The sequence below is a fragment of the Ranitomeya variabilis genome, chromosome 2, assembly GCF_051348905.1.
Source record: "Ranitomeya variabilis isolate aRanVar5 chromosome 2, aRanVar5.hap1, whole genome shotgun sequence".
NCBI lineage: Eukaryota > Metazoa > Chordata > Amphibia > Anura > Dendrobatidae > Ranitomeya > Ranitomeya variabilis.
This window is the reverse complement of record NC_135233.1, coordinates 346,451,080-346,473,084: the sequence shown is the minus strand read 5'-3', so window position 1 is coordinate 346,473,084 and position 22,005 is coordinate 346,451,080. Positions and strand designations below refer to the sequence as shown.

The 22,005-nt window shown below is 45.4% G+C and overlaps 1 protein-coding gene across 1 annotated transcript in view; it reads right to left on the bottom strand.

Moving 5' to 3' along the window:
• Window positions 1–14,860, bottom strand: part of LOC143803746 (vomeronasal type-2 receptor 26-like) — a 58,652-nt gene extending 43,792 nt beyond the window's left edge. The window contains exons 1-2 of the mRNA XM_077281521.1: window positions 14,837–14,860; window positions 14,299–14,441 (exon numbers count right to left, since the gene is read on the bottom strand). Of these exons, the coding sequence (XP_077137636.1) occupies window positions 14,299–14,441; window positions 14,837–14,860 (167 nt within the window). The remainder of the gene's footprint in view (window positions 1–14,298; window positions 14,442–14,836) is intronic.
• Between the last annotated feature and the right edge of the window lie 7,145 nt (window positions 14,861–22,005).

The following is a 22,005-nucleotide window of genomic DNA, read 5'->3' as shown; positions in this document are numbered from 1 at the left end:
GCGTTAACTTTTTTTGTGTATTTGCTTAGTGTCCTCCTAGTGGCAGCAGCATAAAGGCCCCGTCTCACATAGCGAGATCGCTAGCGAGATCGCTGCTGAGTCACAAGTTTTGTGACGCAACAGCGACCTCCATAGCGATCTCGCTATGTGTGACACGTACCAGCGATCAGGCCCCTGCTGCGAGATCGCTGGTCGTGTCGGAATGGCCTGGACCTTTTTTTGGTCGTTGAGGTCCCGCTGACATCGCTGAATCGGTGTGTGTGACACCGATCCAGCGATGTCTTCACTGGTAACCAGGGTAAACATCGGGTTACTAAGCGCAGGGCCACGCTTAGTAACCCGATGTTTACCCTGGTTACCAGCGTAAATGTAAAAAAAAACAAACAGTACATACTCGCCTTCTGATGTCCGTCAGGTCCCTTGCCGTCTGCTTCCTGCTCTCACTGACTCCCGGCCGTACAGTGAGAAGTGAGAGCACAGCAGTGACGTCACCGCTGCGCTCTGCTCTCACTGTACGGCGGCACTCAGTCAGAGCAGGAAGCAGACGGCAAGGGACCTGAAGGACATCAGATGGTGAGTATGTACTGTTTGTTTTTTTTTGGTAACCAGGGTAAACATCGGGTTACTAAGCGCGGCCCTGCGCTTAGTAACCCGATGTTTACCCTGGTTACCCGGGTGCTGCAAGGGGACTTCGGCATCGTTGAAGACAGTTTCAACGATGCCGAAGTCGTTCCCCTGATCGTTGGTCGCTGGGGAGAGCGGTCTGTGTGACAGCTCCCCAGCGACCACACAGCGACTTACCAACGATCAGGGCCAGGTCATATCGCTGGTCGTGATCGTTGGTAAATCGCTTAGTGAGACGGGGCCTTAACACCCATGGTCCTGTGTCCCCCAATGAGGCGAAGGAGAAAAGTCCTATGTGCCATTTAATTTCCCCAATCCCCCTCCGGTAGCTCCCGATGCTCCATGGCCAGGAGGGCCCAACCCATGGGCACCACCATCTTTCCCCGGAAAAAAATGACGGGCGCACTACGCCGAGATCTATCGTCCGGTACCCGGCAGATCTCAGGGTCTCGGCTGCCGGGGGTAGCCGAGACACCAGAGAACATAATTGGGGTTGGTTTTTACAGACCCCGGTTTTGCGATCGCCGCTACTAACAGCGGCCGCAAAAAAAAAGTCCAAATGTGCCAGTTAGTTTCTCTCTCCTCTGATGTGATCGCACATCAGAGGAGAGAGAAATAGTGTCTTCAATCCCCCCCCCCATACTTACCAGTGTCTCCCGGTGCTTCTCGGCCCTCCTGCTTCCTCCGGCGGACACCGCCATCTTGATCAGGGAAAAAAATGGCGGACGCATGCGCAGTGCAGAGATCTGCCGGCCAGCACCCGGCAACAATAGGAAGATTGTTCCTATTGGTCCACAGTGATCAAAATAAAAAAAATAGTAAATAACCCCCCCTTTATCACCCCCTTAGTTAGGGAAAAATAATGAAATAATGAAAATGTATTTATTTCCATTTTCCCACTAGGGTTGGGGCTAAAGTTAGGGTTAGGGTTGGGGCTAAAGTTAGGGTTGGGGCTAAAATTAGGGTTAGGGTTGGGGCTAAAATTAGGGTTAGGATTAGGGTAAGGCTTCTTTTACACTTACCGTGGTTTTGCGTCCTTTTTTTGCGGTCCCAATAGATTTCTATGTGGCCACAAAAATGGGCCGCAATAATTCCACGGAGCGCCGTACGCCATATGGCCATGAGGGCCATATTTACGGCTGTGAAAAAGCCTGCTCGATATTTTTCATGGCTTACGGACATGGCCCCCATTGTAATTCAATGGGGCCGCAAAAACAACCTTCTGTTGTTTTTGTGGTGCACCGTGACTTCTGGTTTTGCGGACCGCCTTTTTTTTTCCAATACTTATGCCATAGTATTGCAAACCTGAAAAAATGGCGACCCGCATGTTTTTTTCGGTCTGTTATTGTGGTAGACCGTGAAAATTGCGGCAATACAGCCTGCAAAAAAGGCCCGCAATAACGGGCCGCAAAAAAAAGGTAAGTGTAAAAGAAGCCTTAGGTTTGGGATTAGGGTTATGGTTAGGGTTGGGGTTAGGGTTAGGTTTGGGATTAGCGTTAGGGTTATGGTTTGGGATTAGGGTTATGGTTAATGTTGGGATTATGGTTAGGTTTGGGATAAGGGTTAGGTTTGTGGTTAGGGTTATGGTTGGGATTAAGGGTGTGTTGGGGTTAGGGGTGTGTTGAGGTTAGGATTGTGATTGGGATTATGGTTAGGGTTGGGATTAGAGTTAGGGGTGTGTTGGGGTTAGGGTTGGAGTTAGAATTGGCGGTTTCCGCTGTTTAGGTACTTCAGGGGGTCTCCAAACACGACATGGCTCCACCATTGATTCCAGCCAATTTTTCTGTTGAAAAAGTCAAATGGTGCTCCCTCCATTCTGAGCTCTGCTGTGCACCCAAACAGTGGTTTACCCCCACATATGGGGCTTCAGCGTACTCAGGACAAATTGGACAACAACTTTTGGGGTCCGGTTTCTCCTGCTACCCTTGGGAAAATAAAAAAAAATTGGGGGCTAAAAAATCATTTTTCTGGAAAAAAAAAGATTTTTTATTTTCACAGCTCTGCATTATAAACTTCTGTGAAGCACTTGGGCGTTCAAAGTGTTCACCACACATCTAGATAAGCCTCTTGTGAGGGTCTAGGTTCCAAAATGGGGTCACTTGTGGGGGGTTTCTGTTGTGAACTCTGTTTTCAGGCTCCCTCTTGTGGTCACTGGTGGTATGGTATGACTTTTGCTTTGGGCTCCCCCTGGTGGCTTTGTTTGTTATCCTGCTGGTCTCTGGCTATCAGCTGGTTCGTTATCTTCTGGGAGGTTCCTATATAACTCTGTTTCACTTCCACTTGTTGCCGGCTGTCTATGTAATTAGTGCTACTCAGATTCCTTCTGACTACCTTGCTCCCAGTCCATCCAAGACAAGCTAAGTTTTGTTTGCTCATTTTTTGATCAGCAGTGTTTATCATGTTTTCTTGTCCAGCTTGCTAAAATGTGATTCTCTCGCTTGCTGGTTGCTCTAGTGGACTGAGTTTCTCCCCACACACCGTAGTTGGTGCGTGGGTTCTTGAAATCTCAGGATGGATATTTTGTAAGGGTTTTTTATTGATCGCATAGACCCCTGCTCTATTTTCTGCTTTCTAGTACTAGTGGGCCTCTTGCTGAATCTGATTTCATCCCTATGTATGTGCCTTCCTCTTACTTCAGCGTTAATATTTGTTGGGGGCTTCTATATCTTTGGGGATTATTTCTCTGGAGGCAAGCGAGGTCTTTCTTTCTCTTTAGGGGTAGCTAGTTCCTCAGGCTGGCTTGAGACGTCTAGGAATTTTTTTTAGGCACGTTCACCGGCTACCTCTAGTTGTGTTGGATAGGTTCAGATTTGCGATCAGTCCAGTTACCATCTCCCTAGAGCTTGACCTTAGTTTTTTCACTTGCTGGTCTATTTGTGATCCTCAGCCACTAAGGATCATAACAGTACAGACGGCCTACAAAGTGTTAATTGCATGGCAGAAGCAGGAGAAAAGAAGCCTTGAGAATTTTTTTTCTTTTTTTTTTTTTGTTGCCGTGTGTCTAGCTGCTGTGGCTAGCTTCTCTCCTCCTCTTAATCTTGGTGTGGCTCTGAGCTCAGCTGCTGACATGGATGTCCAGAGCTTGGCTTCCAGTCTGGATCATCTTGCTGCTAGGGTTCAAAGTATTCAGGATTTTGTTGTTCACAGTCCTATGTCAGAGCCTAGAATACCTATTCCGGAGTTGTTTTCTGGAGATAGATCTAGGTTCCTGAATTTTAAGAACAATTGTAAGTTGTTTCTTTCTTTGAAACCTCGTTCCTCTGGTGATGCCGTTCAGCAAGTTAAGATTATCATTTCCTTTTTGAGTGGTGACCCTCAAGATTGGGCCTTCGCATTGGCGCCAGGGGACCCTGCATTGCTTAGTGTAGATGCATTTTTTCTGGCCCTTGGATTACTCTATGAGGAACCTAATCTTGAGAACCAGGCTGAAAAAGCGTTATTGGCCCTCTCGCAGGGGCAAGATGAAGCAGAGGTGTACTGCCAGAAATTTCGGAAATGGTCGGTGCTTACTCAGTGGAATGAGTGTGCCCTGGCTGCAAATTTCAGAGAAGGTCTTTCTGAAGCCATTAAGAATGTCATGGTGGGGTTCCCTACGCCTGCAGGTCTGAATGAGTCAATGACTCTGGCCATTCAGATTGATCGGCGTTTGCGGGAGCGCAAACCTGTGCACCATTTGGCGGTGTCTTCTGAACAGACACCTGAATCTATGCAATGTGACAGAATTCTGACCAGAAGTGAACGGCAAAATTATAGACCGCAAAATGGGTTGTGCTTTTACTGTGGTGACTCAGCTCATGTTATCTCAGCATGCTCTAAGCGCAAAAAAAAGGTTAATAAATCTGTCACCATTGGTACTTTACAGCCTAAGTTCATTTTGTCTGTTACCCTGATTTGTTCCCTGTCATCTTACCCGGTTAATGCTTTTGTAGATTCAGGTGCTGCCCTGAGTCTTATGGATTGGTCATTTGCCAGGCGCTGTGGTTTTGATTTGGAGCCTTTAAAATTCCCTATTCCACTAAGGGGAATTGATTCTACACCTTTGGCTACGAATAGACCTCAGTACTGGACACAAGTGACCATGTGCATGACTCCTGTTCATCAGGAGGTGATTCGCTTTCTTGTACTGCATAATTTGCATGATGTTGTCGTGTTGGGTCTACCATGGTTGCAGACTCATAATCCAGTCCTGGATTGGAAAGCTATGTCTGTGTCAAGTTGGGGTTGTCAGGGAATTCATGGTGACGCTCCTGTGGTGTCAATTGCTTCGTCCACTCCTTCTGAAGTCCCTACGTTTTTGTCAGACTACCAGGATGTATTTGAGGAGTCCAAACTCAATTCTCTGCCTCCTCATAGGGACTGTGATTGTGCTATAAATTTGATTCCTGGTAGTAAGTTTCCTAAGGGACGACTTTTCAATTTATCTGTGCCGGAGCATGCTGCCATGCGGAGTTATATAAAGGAGTCTTTGGAGAAGGGACATATTCGCCCGTCCTCATCCCCTCTTGGTGCAGGATTCTTTTTTGTGGCTAAGAAGGATGGTTCCCTGAGACCTTGTATTGATTATCGCCTTTTGAATAAAATCACGGTCAAATTTCAGTATCCTTTGCCATTGTTAACTGATTTGTTTGCTCGCATTAGGGGGTCTAGTTGGTTCACCAAGATAGATCTTCGCGGTGCGTATAACCTTGTGCGTATAAAACAGGGTGATGAATGGAAAACTGCATTTAATACGCCTGAAGGCCATTTTGAGTACTTGGTGATGCCTTTTGGACTTTCTAATGCTCCTTCAGTCTTTCAGTCCTTTATGCACGACATCTTCCGTGAATATCTGGATAAGTTTATGATTGTGTATCTGGATGATATTCTGTTTTTTTCGGATGATTGGGAGTCTCATGTTAAGCAGGTCAGGATGGTCTTTCAGGTCCTGCGTGACAATGCTTTATTTGTGAAGGGCTCAAAATGTCTTTTTGGAGTCCAGAAGATTTCTTTTTTGGGTTTCATTTTTTCTCCTACTATTGAGATGGACCCAGTCAAGGTTCAGGCTATTCATGACTGGACGCAGCCTACATCTGTTAAGAGTCTTCAGAAGTTCTTGGGTTTTGCTAATTTTTACCGTCGCTTCATAGCTAATTTTTCTGGTGTTGTTAAGCCTTTGACGGATTTGACCAAGAAAGGTTCTGATGTGACTAATTGGTCTTCTGCGGCTGTGGAGGCCTTTCGGGAGCTGAAGTGTCGGTTTTCTGTGGCACTGGTCTTATGTCAGCCAGATGTCTCACTTCCCTTCCAGGTGGAGGTTGATGCTTCCGAGATTGGAGCGGGGGCTGTTTTGTCGCAGAGAAGCTCCGATGGCTCTGTGATGAAGCCATGTGCTTTCTTTTCAAGAAAGTTTTCGCCTGCCGAGCGGAATTATGATGTCGGTAATCGGGAGCTGTTGGCTATGAAGTGGGCATTTGAGGAGTGGCGACATTGGCTCGAGGGAGCTAAGCATCGTGTGGTGGTCTTGTCTGATCACAAGAATTTAATTTATCTCGGGTCGGCCAAGCGGCTGAATCCCAGACAGGCTCGTTGGTCGTTGTTTTTCTCTCGTTTTGATTTCGTGGTCTCGTACCTGCCTGGTTCGAAGAATGTGAAGGCTGATGCTCTTTCTAGGAGTTTTGTGCCTGACTCTCCTGGAGATTCAGAGCCGGCTGGTATCCTTAGAGAAGGGGTGATTTTGTCTGCCATCTCCCCAGATTTGCGACGTGTGCTGCAGGAGTTTCAAGCGGATAGACCTGACCGCTGTCCACCGGAGAGACTGTTTGTCCCGGATAGATGGACCAACAGAGTCATCTCCGAGGTTCATTCTTCGGTGTTGGCGGGCCATCCTGGAATATTTGGTACCAGAGACTTGGTGGCCAGGTCTTTTTGGTGGCCTTCCTTGTCGCGGGATGTGCGTTCCTTTGTGCAGTCTTGTGGAATTTGTGCTCGGGCTAAGCCTTGCTGTTCTCGTGCCAGTGGTTTGCTGTTACCTTTGCCTGTCTTGAAGAGGCCTTGGACGCACATTTCCATGGATTTTATTTCAGATCTCCCTGTCTCTCAGAGAATGTCTGTCATCTGGGTGGTGTGTGATCGTTTTTCTAAGATGGTCCATTTGGTGCCCTTGCCTAAGTTGCCTTCCTCCTCCGAGTTGGTTCCACTGTTTTTTCAAAATGTGGTTCGTTTGCACGGGATTCCTGAGAACATTGTTTCTGACAGAGGATCCCAGTTTGTGTCTAGATTTTGGCGGACCTTTTGTGCTAAGTTGGACATTGATTTGTCTTTTTCGTCGGCCTTCCATCCCCAGACGAATGGCCAAACCGAGCGAACTAATCAGACCTTGGAGACTTATTTAAGATGTTTTGTTTCTGCTGATCAGGACGACTGGGTTACTTTTTTGCCGTTGGCCGAGTTTGCCCTTAATAATCGGGCTAGTTCTGCTACTTTGGTTTCTCCTTTTTTTTGTAATTCGGGGTTTCATCCTCGTTTTTCCTCGGGTCAAGTGGAGCCTTCTGACTGTCCTGAAGTGGATGTTGTGGTGGATAGGTTGCATCAGATTTGGAATCATGTGGTGGACAATTTGAAGCTGTCACAAGAGAAGGCTCAGCTCTTTGCCAACCGACGTCGCTGTGTGGGTCCCCGACTTCGCGTTGGGGACTTGGTGTGGTTGTCTTCTCGCTTCGTTCCTATGAAGGTCTCCTCTCCTAAGTTCAAGCCTCGGTTTATCGGTCCTTATAAGATTCTGGAAGTCCTTGGCCCTGTGTCATTTCGTCTGGACCTCCCAGCATCATTTGCTATTCATAATGTGTGTCATCGGTCATTGTTGCGAAGGTATGTGGTGCCTGTGGTTCCTCCGGTTGAGCCTCCTGCCCCGGTGCTGGTTGAGGGAGAATTGGAATACGTGGTGGAGAAGATCTTGGATTCTCGTATTTCTAGACGGAGGCTCCAGTATTTGGTTAAGTGGAAGGGCTATGGTCAGGAGAATAATTCCTGGGTTGTCGCCTCTGATGTTCATGCGGCCGATTTGGTTCGTGCCTTCCATGTGGCTCATCCTGATCGCCCTGGGGGTTTTCATGAGGGTTCGGTGACCCCTCCTCAAGGGGGGGGTACTGTTGTGAACTCTGTTTTCAGGCTCCCTCTTGTGGTCACTGGTGGTATGGTATGACTTTTGCTTTGGGCTCCCCCTGGTGGCTTTGTTTGTTATCCTGCTGGTCTCTGGCTATCAGCTGGTTCGTTATCTTCTGGGAGGTTCCTATATAACTCTGTTTCACTTCCACTTGTTGCCGGCTGTCTATGTAATTAGTGCTACTCAGATTCCTTCTGACTACCTTGCTCCCAGTCCATCCAAGACAAGCTAAGTTTTGTTTGCTCATTTTTTGATCAGCAGTGTTTATCATGTTTTCTTGTCCAGCTTGCTAAAATGTGATTCTCTCGCTTGCTGGTTGCTCTAGTGGACTGAGTTTCTCCCCACACACCGTAGTTGGTGCGTGGGTTCTTGAAATCTCAGGATGGATATTTTGTAAGGGTTTTTTATTGATCGCATAGACCCCTGCTCTATTTTCTGCTTTCTAGTACTAGTGGGCCTCTTTTGCTGAATCTGATTTCATCCCTATGTATGTGCCTTCCTCTTACTTCACCGTTAATATTTGTTGGGGGCTTCTATATCTTTGGGGATTATTTCTCTGGAGGCAAGCGAGGTCTTTCTTTCTCTTTAGGGGTAGCTAGTTCCTAAGGCTGGCTCGAGACATCTAGGAATTTTTTTTAGGCACGTTCACCGGCTACCTCTAGTTGTGTTGGATAGGTTCAGATTTGCGATCAGTCCAGTTACCATCTCCCTAGAGCTTGACTTTAGGTTTTTCACTTGCTGGTCTATTTGTGATCCTCAGCCACTAAGGATCATAACAGGTTTCTACTGTTTAGGCATATCAAGGGCTCTGCAAACACAACGTGGCCTTCAGACCATTCCATCAAAGTCTGCATTCCAAAACATCACTGCTTCCCTTCCAAGCCCTGCCATGCACCCAAACTGGTCCCCCCACATATGGGTTATTAACATACTCAGGACAAATTGCACAACAACTTTCATGTTCCAATTTCTCCTGTTACCCTTGTGAAAGTAAAAATTTGGGGGAGAAAAGATTGTTTTTGTGGAAAAAATATTACCGTAATTTTTCATTTTCACGACTCTGTTATAAACTTCTGTGAAGCACTTGGGGGTTAATAATGCTCACCACACATCTAGATAAGTTCCTTGGGGGGTCTAGTTTCCAAAATGGGGTCATTTGTGGGGGTTTCTACTGTTTAGGCATATCAGGGGCTCTGCAAACGCAACATGATGCCTGCAGACCATTCTATCAAAGTCTGCATTCCAAAACGGTGCTCCTTCCCTTCCGAGCTCTGTCATGCGCCCAAACAGTGCTTCCCCCCACATATGGGGTATCAGTGTACTCAGGACAAATTGCACAACAACTTTCATGGTCCAATTTCTCCTGTTACCTTTATGAAAGTAAAAATTTGGGGGTGAAAAGATCATTTTTTTTGAAAAAGTATGATTTTTTATTTTCACGGCTCTACGTTATAAACTTCTGTGAAGCACTTGGGGGTTCATAGTGCTCACCACACATCTAGATAAGCTCCTTGGGGGGGGTCTAGTTTCCAAAATGGGGTCACTTGTGGGGGGTTTCCACTGTTTAGGTACATCAGGGGCCAGCGTCAGAATGGGGTGCCTAGGGCCCACCAGGGGAATTAATTCCAGGGGCCCACTCTACAGCTAACAAACTTTTTTATATATAATATAAGGACAGAGATATTAACCATATTTGTAATATACCTCATTGCGAAAATAAGATTCTGGCAGCAGCAAATGAGTCCTGATTGGGGATCTGCCACTAGTTTGCTACCCTTAGTTAGGATACCATAAAATCAGTGACAGATTCCCTTTAACAGAATCCCTGGATAATACCTTTAGGGTAGTTTCCCACTAGTGATTCCACTGCAGGATGCCTGCTGCTTGTATCCCACAGTGGACCTGCTCTGGAGGAGGATCATGCCGAGATTATACAGATACTAGATGGTGGCCCGATTCTAACGCATCGGGTATTTTAGAATATGTATGTAGCTTATTTATGAAGATTTTAGAATAATACAATGAATACACAGAATTCGGCTGGCCGGGCGCGACCAATTAGTGAAGCGTGGTTCAAATCCCGAGCCAAGTCGCGGCCGGAGTGCGCCTGTCGCTGATTGTTCGTGGCCGTCCAAGTAGTATATAGCACAGCCACATAGTATATAGCACAGCCACATAGTATATAACAGCCCACATGGCATATACCACAGCCACGTAGTGTATACCACAGCTCACGTAGTGTATAACACGGCTCACGTAGTGTATAACACAGCCCACGTAGTGTATAACAGCCACGTAGTATATAACACAGCCCACGTAGTATATTGCACAGCCACGTAGTATATAACACAGCCCACGTAGTATATTGCACAGTCCACGTAGTATATTGCACAGCCACACAGTATATTGCACAGCCATGTAGTATATTGCACAGCCACGTAGTATATTGCACAGCCCACATAGTATATAGCACAGCCACATAGTATATTTCACAGCCCACGCAGTATATTACACAGCCCACGTAGTATATAGCACAGCGACGTAGTATATAACAGCCACATAGTCCCACATAGTATATTGCACAGCAAAGTAGTATGCCTATGTACTATATAGCACAGCGACGTAGTATATAATAGCCCACGCAGTATGTAACAGCCCACGTAGTGCATAACACAGCCACGTAATATATAATACAGCCCACGTAGTATATTGCACAGCCACGTAGTATATTGCACAGCCCATGTAGTATGTTGCACAGCCCACGTAGTATGTTGCACAGCCCACGTAGTATATTGCACAGCCACATAGTATATTGCACAGCCACGTAGTATATTGCACAGCTACGTAGTATATTGCACAGCCCACGTAGTATATTGCACAGTCCGCGTAGTATATAGCACAGCCACTTAGTATATAGCACAGCCACGTAGTACATTGCACAGCCCACGCATTATATTACACAGCACACGTAGCATATAGCACAGCGACGTAGTATATAACACAGCCTTGTAGTCCCACATAGTATATTGCACAGCCAACTAGTATATTGCACAGCCACGTAGTATGTTGCAGCCACGTAGTATATTGCACAGCCACTTAGTATATTGCACAGTCCAAGTAGTAAATAGCACAGCCCACATAGTATATTACACAGCCCACGTAGTATATAGCACAGCCACGTAGTATATTGCACAGCCGACACACTATATAACACAGCCCATGCAGTATAGCAGTATATAGCACAGCCCACGCAGTATGTTACAGCCACGTAATATATTACACACCCCACGTAGTATATAGCAGAGCCGACGTAGTATATAGCACAGCGACGTAGTATATAACACAGCCCATGCAGTATATAACACAGCCCACGTAGTCCCACATAGTATATAGCACAGCCACGTAGTATGTTGCACAGCCACGTAGTATATAGCACAGTCCACGTAGTATATAGCACAGTCCATGTAGTATATAGCACAGCCCACGTAGTATATAGCACAGCCATGTAGTATATTACACAGCCGATGCAGTATATTGCAGAGCCGACGCAGTATATTACACAGCCCACGTAGTATATAGCACAGCCACTTATATTGCACAGCTGATGTACTATATAACACAGCCAATGCTGTATATAACACTGCCCACGCAGTATATAACACTGGCCATGCAGTATATAACACTGCCCACGCAGTATATAACACTGCCCATGTAGTATATAACACAGCCCACGCAGTATATAGCAATGTGGGCACCATATCCCTGTTAAAAAAAAAAAAGTTATATACTCACCCTCCGACGGCCCCCGGATCCATCCCAGGCCTTTCCCGCTCCTCGTGCGCCGCTCCGGTCCCAAGCGGCAATAACACGTGATGATGTAGCGGTCTTGCGAGACCGCTACGTCATCTCCGGTCATTGCCACAATGCATTCTGGGGACCGGAGCGGCGTGCGAGGAGCAGGAAAGGCCTGGGCTGGATCCGGGGGCCGTCAGAGGGTGAGTATATAATGATTTTTTTATTTTTTAAATTATTTTTAACATATGTATTTACTATTGATGCTGCATAGGCAGCATCAATAGTAAAAAGTTGGTCACACAGAGGGTTAATGGCAGCATTAACGGCCTGCCTTACACCGCGTTAGGCCACGGTGTAAGGCAGTCCTTTTAACGCTATGTGGGCGCTGACTGGGGGGGAGTATAGAGGGGGCACTGACTGCATGGGAGTAGGGATAGGCCATTTCGCGACCGGACTGGCCGCGACCAATCAGCGACGCGGGATTTCCGTGACAGAAACACGGAAGTGACCCTTAGACAATTATATAGTAGATATACTCCTATATAATGCCGGATGCATTATATACAATGTTAGGAATCAGAGTGAAATCCTTCAGGAGTATTGGACACCTCTATAAAGGCTCTCTGTCAGCACAGAATGACTGTTCAAACCAAGCAGAGGAGCTCAGATTATCATGGCGGCCAATCATTTATATACACCCTCCCACCTGCTTCTTTCCCATCCATCTCCATCCTTCTCTGACTCTATGAAGCCAGAGCTGTCAATCACATTAGACATTAGAGAGAGGTGGAGAATGACGGTATAAAAGCAGGTGGGAAGGTGAATGTACATGATTGGCCTCACCGTGAAGCACCGAGCGGCAGGACTTAGTTTGAGCAGTCATTCTGCACTGATGGAGTCCCTTTAAGGGTAACTCGTCACATAGAGAAATGCTGTTAATCTGCAGGTTAATGTTGTTTAAAGCCTGGTTAGCCGGCTTAATGGGAAAGCTTTGGCTAAATGGAGAAAATTAAACTTTATTCTCCCTTCCGCCAGTCGCTTCCTGAGATAGGGTCAGTGCAAGGAGGGACACATTACAGTCACCGCTAACTACAAAGTGAGCGTGCTGTAATAACATCCCAGCACTATGATTATAACATTGTCCAGGGAGCCAACCTCATGCTGAGCTTCATTGAAAGACTAAGGCTTCTTTCACACTTCCGTCGGTACTCGGCCATCACCAGGCGTCGGGGCTATGTACCGACGGAAGCTTATGAAATTTTGAGTGACGTGAGCAGTGGACGCAGTGTTTCAACGTGTCCGCTGCTCATTGTAAAGTCCCAGGGAGGAGGGGGTGGAGTTCCAGCCTGGCATGCGCATTAAAAAATGCAGGAGAGGACATACGAAAAAACGTTCCCTTGAACGTTTTTTCGCAACGACGGCCTGCCAAATACCGACGCATACAGTGCACGACGTATGGAACATGTGTCCATACGTCGCGATGCGTCGGTAATAAAAGTCTATGTGAAATAAACGCATCCTGCGGTCAACTTTGCAGGAGGCTTTTTTTTCACATAACGACGCATTGTGACGGTGCAAGATAAACGGAAATGTGAAAGTAGCCTAAGATGGCAGCAGCACGTGACACCCATCAGCAACCTACAACTGCGTCACAGGGGGCTGATGGGTGCAGGTGAGTGCAGGCTGCGGCCATCGTGCCATCTAAATGCTGCTGTCAGTGATTGACAAGGGCATTTAAATACCTTAAACAGCAGCAATCAAGGTGGCCTCTGATCACTATTGTTACAGGCAGATGCTGGCTATGTATCACAGCTGACATCTGCCTGGTATGGAGCAGGCTCAGCTCCTGAACCCGCTCCATACAATCATATCCCTAAGAGTATGTGCACACGTTGCGGATTCTCTGTGGATCCGCAGCGTTTTTTGCAGTGCAGAAACGCTGCAGATCCACAAGTGATTTACAGTACAATGTAAATCAATGAGAAAAAAAAACTGCACATGGTGCGGAAAAATCAGTGCGGAAACGCTGCGGATTAAAAGAAGTAGCATGTCACTTCTTTTTTGCGGATCTGCAGCGTTTTTATTCCATTATAGAAATCCACAGGGGTAAAAAAAACGCTGAAAATCCGCAAAAAATCCGCAGCAAAATCGCACCAAAAACGCTGCGGATCCGAACAAAAAACGAAACAAATCCGCAGCTGCGTTTTCTGCCAAGAGATGCAGAATCCGCACCATAAATTCCTAAGGCTAATCCGGAACGTGTGCGCATAGCCTAAGGTGACAGCTATGTCAAGGTTAGAAAATTTCACTTGTCTGTTCCTAAACATGGAAAGACAAATGGAATTTCCTAACACATGTGAAAGAGCCCTTAGGTATAGTAAATGTGCACAAAGATATGAATGCTTTCACACCACAATGCACTGTTACATTCACACATCTTACAAAAATACATATAATTCCAGATATACAAACACGCAGACAGGCACACACACACACATCAGTATACAGTATAAGTACATCACCTGAACCACCATCAGTACGTGGTACATCAATTATAGTGTCAGGTCAGCCCCAGATACCTTTGTATCGCAGGAACCTACAACTCCCAGTATGTCCTTAACAATCGAGACACTGGGAGTTGTCATCAGTCATCATCAGACTGCGGACTGTACAGGAACCACAGCACTGATGAGACGCAGGCTGGATCACAAATAAGCATTCACATCCAGGTATCTTACCTGTGATGCCTTTTCTGATTAGAGTCGTTCTCTTTCTTTTCATCTCCATCTTGTCCAGGCTCCATGATAATTCTTCTCATCCACAGCCGTCTCGGCAGACTTCCATCTTCTCCGGTCTTCTGCAGCACATCCCACACGACGCCCTTAAAGATAGCAGTGTCATTATAACATGCCTAAATAAAAATATCTGCCCTATACTGAGCCACTGTAAAGACTGCTCACAATATGACCCACACTGTCCCTCTAATGGTACATGCCCTACACACTGTCCTCTCACATGGTGCCCCCTCTATACTGCCCAGTCCCTATACTGTGCCCCCTCATCACACTTCTCTTCAGCCTACTATTCCCTCCTTGCTGTGTCCTCACACTGTCCCCCCATACTGCCGCATCTATATGTCCCCCACCACTACATGGTCTCTGTTCTGTGTCCCCTCACACTTTTCTCCCCCCCGTGCCGTCTCCTCATACATTCCTCCCACTCTCCATAATGTCTCCTCACACATCCCCCTTCAGTTCTCGCGCCCATTAACCATACTGTTTCTTCACAGATTATCCCCATACTGACTCCTAAAATGTCTTCCGCTATCTCTCCCCAATTATAATACATTTTTGGAAGAGCACAAAGACACACACACAGACATGCACAAGCACACATATACACACCAAGACACGTACACACGTGAGTGCAGACACACACACACAGACAGGCACACAGACAGTCATGCTCATACACACACAAAAATTCACGCTCAGACAAGCACACACACAAAATGTGGAGATGCACATACACAAAAATGCACACGTAGACACAAGCACAACCATGGAGACATGCACACACACAGACAATCACATGCAGACACTCATCAGCATGCATGCACAGAAATGCATGCGTAGCCACAGACATGCAAACACTCAAAGGCATACGCAGACACAAATGCATATGTAAATACAGATGCGTGAACACAGACACACACAAAAATGCTTACGCAGACACGCACACAGACATACACGCGCGCACATACATACACACATATACATACACATACAGGCATATACACACAGGCATATATACGCACAGACAGGCATATACACACAGGCATATATATGCACAGACAGGCATATACACACAGGCAGGCATATATACAAACACACAGGCATATACAGACACACAGATATATATACACTGACGCAGGCATATATACAAACAGGCATGTACACACACACAGGCATATACAGACACACAGATATATATATATTTACACACACGCAGGCATATACACACAGGCATATATACACACACGCAAGCATATATACAAACATACAGGCATGCACACAGGAGGCATATATACACGCACACAGGAGGCATATATACACGCACACAGGAGGCATATATACACGCACACAGAAGGCATATATACACACACAGGCATATACTGTATACACGCACACAGGCATATATACATGCACACGAGAGGCATATATACAAGCACACAGAAGGCATATACACGCACACAGGAGGCATATATACACACACGCAGGCATATATACAAACATACAGGCATGTATACAAACATACAGGCATGCACATAGGAGGCATATATACACGCACACAAAAGGCATATAAATATACACGCACACAGGAGGCATATACAGTTAGGTCCATATATATTTGGACAGAGACAGCATTTTTCTAATTTTGGTTATAGACATTACCACAATGTATTTTAAGCAAAACAATTCAGATGCAGTTGAAGTTCAGACTTTCAGCTATCATTTGAGGGTATCCACATTAAAATTGGAGTTTAGGAGTTTCAGCTCCTTAACATAAGCCACCCTGTTTTTAAAGGGACCAAAAGTAATTGGACAATTGACTCCAAGGTTATTTCATGGACAAGTGTGGGCAATCCCTTTGTTATATAATTCTCAAATAAGCAGATAAAAGGCCTGGAGTTGATTTGAGGTGTGGTGCTTGCATTTGGGAGGTTTTGCTGTGAAGTAAACATGCAGTCAAAGGAGCTCTCCATGCAGGTGAAACAAGCCATCCTTAAGCTGCGAAAACAGAAAAAAATCCATTCGGGAAATTGCTACAATATTAGGAGTGGCAAAATCTACAGTTTGGTACATCCTGAGAAAGAAAGAAAGCAGTGGTGAACTCATCAATGCAAAAAGACCTGGGCGTCCACGGAAGACAACAGTGGTGGATGATCGCAGAATAATCTCCATGGTGAAGAGAAACCCCTTCACAACAGCCAACCAAGTGAACAACACTCTCCCGGAGGTCGGCGTATCAATATCCAAATCTACCATAAAGAGAAGACTGCATGAAAGTAAATACAGAGGGTTCACTGCACGGTGCAAGCCACTCATAAGCATCAAGAATAAAAAGGCTAAAAAACATCTAAAAAAGCCAGCACCGTTCTGGAAGAACATTCTTTGGACAGATGAATCCAAGATCTACCTCTACCAGAATGATGGAAAGAGAAAAATATGGCGAAGGCGTGGTACAGCTCATGATCCAAAGCATACCACATCATCTGTAAAACACGGCGGAGGCAGTGTGATGGCTTGGGCATGCATGGCTGCCAGTGGCACTGGGTCACTAGTGTTTATTGATGATGTGACACAGGACAGAAGCAGCCGAATGAATTCTGAGGTATTCAGAGCCATACGGTGTGCTCAGATCCAGCCAAATGCAGCCAAACTGATTGGTCATCGTTTCATACTACAGATGGCCAATGACCCAAAACATAAAGCCAAAGCAACCCAGGAGTTTATTAAAGCAAAGAAGTGGATTATTCTTGAATGGCCAAGTCAGTCACCTGATCTCAACCCAATTGAGCATGCATTTCACTTGTTAAAAACTAAACTTCAGACAGAAAGGCCCACAAACAAACAGCAACTGAAAACCACCGCAGTGAAGGCCTGGCAGAGCATCAAAAAGGAGGAAACACAGCTTCTGGTGATGTCCATGAGTTCAAGATTACAGGCAGTCATTGCCAACAAAGGGTTTTCAACCAAGTACTAAAAATGAACATTTTATTTAAAATTATTGAATCTGACCAATTACTTTTGGTCCCTTTAAAAACATGGTGGCACATGTTAAGGAGCTGAAACTCCTAAACCCTTCATCCAATTTTAATGTGGATACCCTCAAATGAAAGCTGAAAGTATAAACTTTAACTGCATCTGAATTGTTTTGTTTAAAATTCATTGTGGTAATGTCTATAACCAAAATTAGAAAAATGTTGACTCTGTCCAAATATATATGGACCTAACTGTATACACGCACACAGGAGGCATATATACACGCAAACAGGAGGCATATACACGTACACAGGAGGCATATACACGTACACAGGAGGCATATATACACGCACACAGGCATATATACACGCACACAGGCATACACACATTTGGGAACACTCACCCAGAAAAACACGTATTGCATTTTAGAATCAGGCAGCAGCCCAAGCTGTAGCTGGCCCTTCCAGGAAGGGTGTCATAACTCAGTCGGCGTTGGGGCAGGACAGCCGGAGACAGGAGAGCACAATGCGGTGTCACCTGATACCGCTGGTCCGCTGCTATAGCAACTTGGCACAGAGGACAGCGGGAAAGCAGAGGACTCGTCACCGCCCACAAAGAATGTCAACATCCTCCTGAATCCTGATCATGTGGGACGGTGAGAGCGTCACTGCGGTCAGGGTCAAAGTATGTGCGCGCGGCCCTTCATAACATTAGGGTATGTTTCCACGTTCAGGATTGCATCAAGATTTGATCAGGATTTGACACAGGTAAAATCTGCACCAAATCTGCACCTGAGGTCACAATGCGTTTTTCATGCGGATTTGTGTGTGTTTTTGTAAGCTCAATATAGATAATTTGTAGCCTGGGAAGGGGGTAATACCCATGGCCACTCTCTAGGCTATGAATATCAGCCCACAGCTGTCTGCTTAGCCTTTACTGGCTATTAAATTAAGGGGACCCTCCCAAAACTGACGTGGGGTCCCCCTATATTTTATAGCCAGAAAGGCTACCCAGACCGCTGCGTGCTGATATTCATAGCCTAGAGAGGGGCCATGGTTATTGGGCCCCCCCCCCCGGATACAAATACCAGCCCCCAGCCGCCCCAGAAAAGGCGCATCTGTAAGACGCGCCAATTCCGGCACTTAGCCCCTCTTTTCCCGCTCCCGAGTAGCGGTGGGATATGGAGTAATAAGGGGTGAATGTCACCTTGCTATTGTAAGGTGACATTAAGCCTAGTTAACAATGGAGAGTCGTCAATAAGACGCCTATCCATTATTAATCCTAGAGTAGTGAAAGGGTTAAAAAAATAAATAAAGACACAGCCAGAAAAAAGTATTTTAATATTAATTTAACCATACTTACCATAGTCGATCAAAAAAATTAAAATAATAAACCAACCGTATACTACCTGTCCATCGTAGTCCAATTAATAACAAATGTCCCACAATGATCTCTCCTATAGAACAGTGACATCGGGTGATGTCACTGCTCTATAGGCCCTCCAGTGACACACAGGAGACAATGGCTCCTGCTGTGTATCACTGAGGTTACCTTAGTTAAGGGTCTCACGTTATGGCAAAAGCTGCGTGGAAATTTTCCCACACAGCAGTGCCACAAGTTAGACTAGGGACTATTTCTCACAGGGGCGTAGGAATACATTGCTGAAGGATACCTTCTGTCATTGTATTCCTGGAGCCCCTGGAGAGCGGTTGCATCTGCTGATGTGGCTGCTCTCCATGGGAGATCATCATGGGACACTCGTTTTAATTGGATATCTGCAGACTCAGGGAGTATAGTGTTTATTTTAATATTTTTTACAGGTGACAATGGCTTCGGGGATCAAGGTGATGGTGAGTATGTACTCTATGCTTAATGTACTGTATATCTATATGTATGTATGTGTTGTATGGTGCATGTCGCATGGTACATGTATGTTGCATGGTGCATGTTGCATGTCGCATGGTGCACGTTGTATGTCGCATGGTGTATGTTGCATGTCGCATGTATGTCGCATGGTGCATGTTGTATGTTGCATGTCGCACGGTGCATGTTGTATGTCGCATGGTGCATGTTGTATGTTACATGGTGCATGTCGCATGGTGCATGTTGTATGTCGCATGGTACATGTTGCATGTTGTATGTTGCATGTCGTATGGTGTATGTTGTGTGTTGTATGTGCACACAGTCTAGACGAGTCCAGCTCTGCTACATCTGGATGCCTGACATCCAGATGTAGCAGAGCCTGTAGATGATCGCCAGAGAGAACTCTCCAGCGATCACCTACACTGCAAAGTCTGCATTTTAAAACATCACTACTTCCCTTCCGAGCCCTGCTGTGCACCCAAACATTGCCCCCCCCCCCCCCCACATATGGGGTATCAGCATACTCAGGACAAACTGGACAACAACTTTTGGGGGCCAATTTATCCTGTTACCCTTGTGAAAGTAAAAAATTGTGGGCTAAAAAAATCATTTTTGAGGCTCTACGTTATAAACTTATGTGAAACACTTGGGGGTTCAAAGTACTCACCACACATCTAGATAAGTTCCTTAAGGGGTCTAGTTTCCAAAATGGTGTCACTTGTGGGGGGTTTCCACTGTTTAGGCACATCAGGGGCTCTCCAAACGCAACATAGTGTCCGATCTTAATTCCAGCCAATTCTGCATTGAAAAAGTCAAACGGCGCTCCTTCCCTTCCAAGCTCTGCCGTGCGCCCAAACAGTGGTTTACCCCCACATATGGGGTATTGTTGTATTCAGGAGTAATTGCACAACAAATTTTGTGGTTCATTTTCTCATTTTACACTTGTGAAAATAAAAAAATTGGTTCTGAAGTAAAATGTTTGTAAAAAAAAAAGTTAAATGTTAATTTTTTCCTTCCACATTGCTTCACTTCCTGCGAAGCACGTAAAGGGTTAATAAAATTCTTGAATGTGGTTTTGAGCACCTTGAGGGGTGTAGTTTTTAGAATAGTGTCACTTTTAGGTATTTTCTGTCATGAACACCCCTAAAAGTGACTTTAAATGTGAGATGGTCCCTAAAAAAATGGTTTTGTAAATTTTGTTGTAAAAGTGAGAAATCGCTGGTCAATTTTTAACACTTATAACTTCCCAACAAAAAAAAAATTGTTTCCAAAATTGTGCCGATGTAAAGTAGACATGTGGGAAATGTTATTTATTAACTATTTTGTGTAACATATTTAAGGGCATAAAAATTCAAAGTTTTAAAATTGTAAAATTTTAAAAATTTTCGCCATATTTCCGGTTTTTTCATAAATAAACGCAAGCAATATCGAAGAAACCACTAACCTGAAGTACAATATGTCACGAAAAAACTAAAATGTTCCTCCACCATTTGGGCTGTGTTCACACGCAGCGTTTTTGATGCATTTTTCAACTTTTCCATGGCTTTCAACCAATACAAATGCATTCACTGGGAAATGTCATAACATTTAACAACCCTAGCTGGCCATGTGGTGTGTGACACATAAGGAGACAAATCTTGTTTAATTTATTAAAGAGGGACTCCGTCTTAAATCTCAAAGCCTATTTTTAGAGGGGCATCAGGCGGCATTAATATTCTTAAAGGGCCATTATTAAACAGTGGGTCTCATATGCTGTTATTGCCTATTAAGTGAGTGGATGGGCTGCCAACAATTACAACGCAACCAATACCCCTTTCACGAGAGGTACAGGAGGGCTTCCTGAAAAAATGTTGCATTGAATGCAAGGCCTGCCCTGATATCAAGTCATATGCACCCCAATAAGCCTTTAAACCCAGGTACAGGATGGCCACAGGAAAACCCACTTCACATTCTTCAGTTGGTCCTGCCATACTGTTTTCTTATGTATTACCTGCTAGGCCTGCCCTGCTATCAAGTCATGTGCACCCCAATAAGCCTTTGAACCCAGGTACTGGATGGCCACAGGAAAACCCACTTCACATTCTTCAGTTGGCCCTGCCATACTGTTTCCTTATGCATTGAATGCATGGGCCACCTTGACCCAAATTTGCACGCACCCCAATCCCCCTTGGAAGAAACATGGAGGAAAAAAACTGTCCGATTACAAAGGAGCGGGTCTCCTAGACTTGTAATGCCCATACACAAAGTGTATGGACCAGGTTCGGACTGGCTCATAGTGTAATAGGGGAATACCCTGGTGGACCCCTGTGCAGATCTTGGCCCCCAATCCCACTAAATGGGCAGTACTTGCATAATTCACTTAATTCACTCTGTACAGAAAAAAGCAGCATCTCATCATTCATTACCCACGCTACCCAGTTTATTATTACATAGAGATATAGGTACATTTATGAACGAAGGGAGTGTAATATTTCTATGCAGGTGAAAAGTGGGCCCCCCCAAAGTCAGCGTTTCTGGTGTTCACTTGGCACCCCAGTCCAGCACTGGTATGGGCTGACAAACATTTCTCCATGGGGCTTAATTTTTAAAAAATATTTAATTGGGATCACAGACACCCTTGCCAAAAAATTGACTGTCTGTAGCAGCACGGAAGAAGTGAACTCTGGTGATCTAGTGATGGAAAATGATGAGAGGTGGAGGAAGACTTCATTAAAAACTAGGCCCAATGATAAGGAGCGGGTCTACTAGGCTTGTAATGACCATACACGAAGTGCATGGGCTGAGAAACATTTCACCATGGGGGGTACCTTTTTAAAA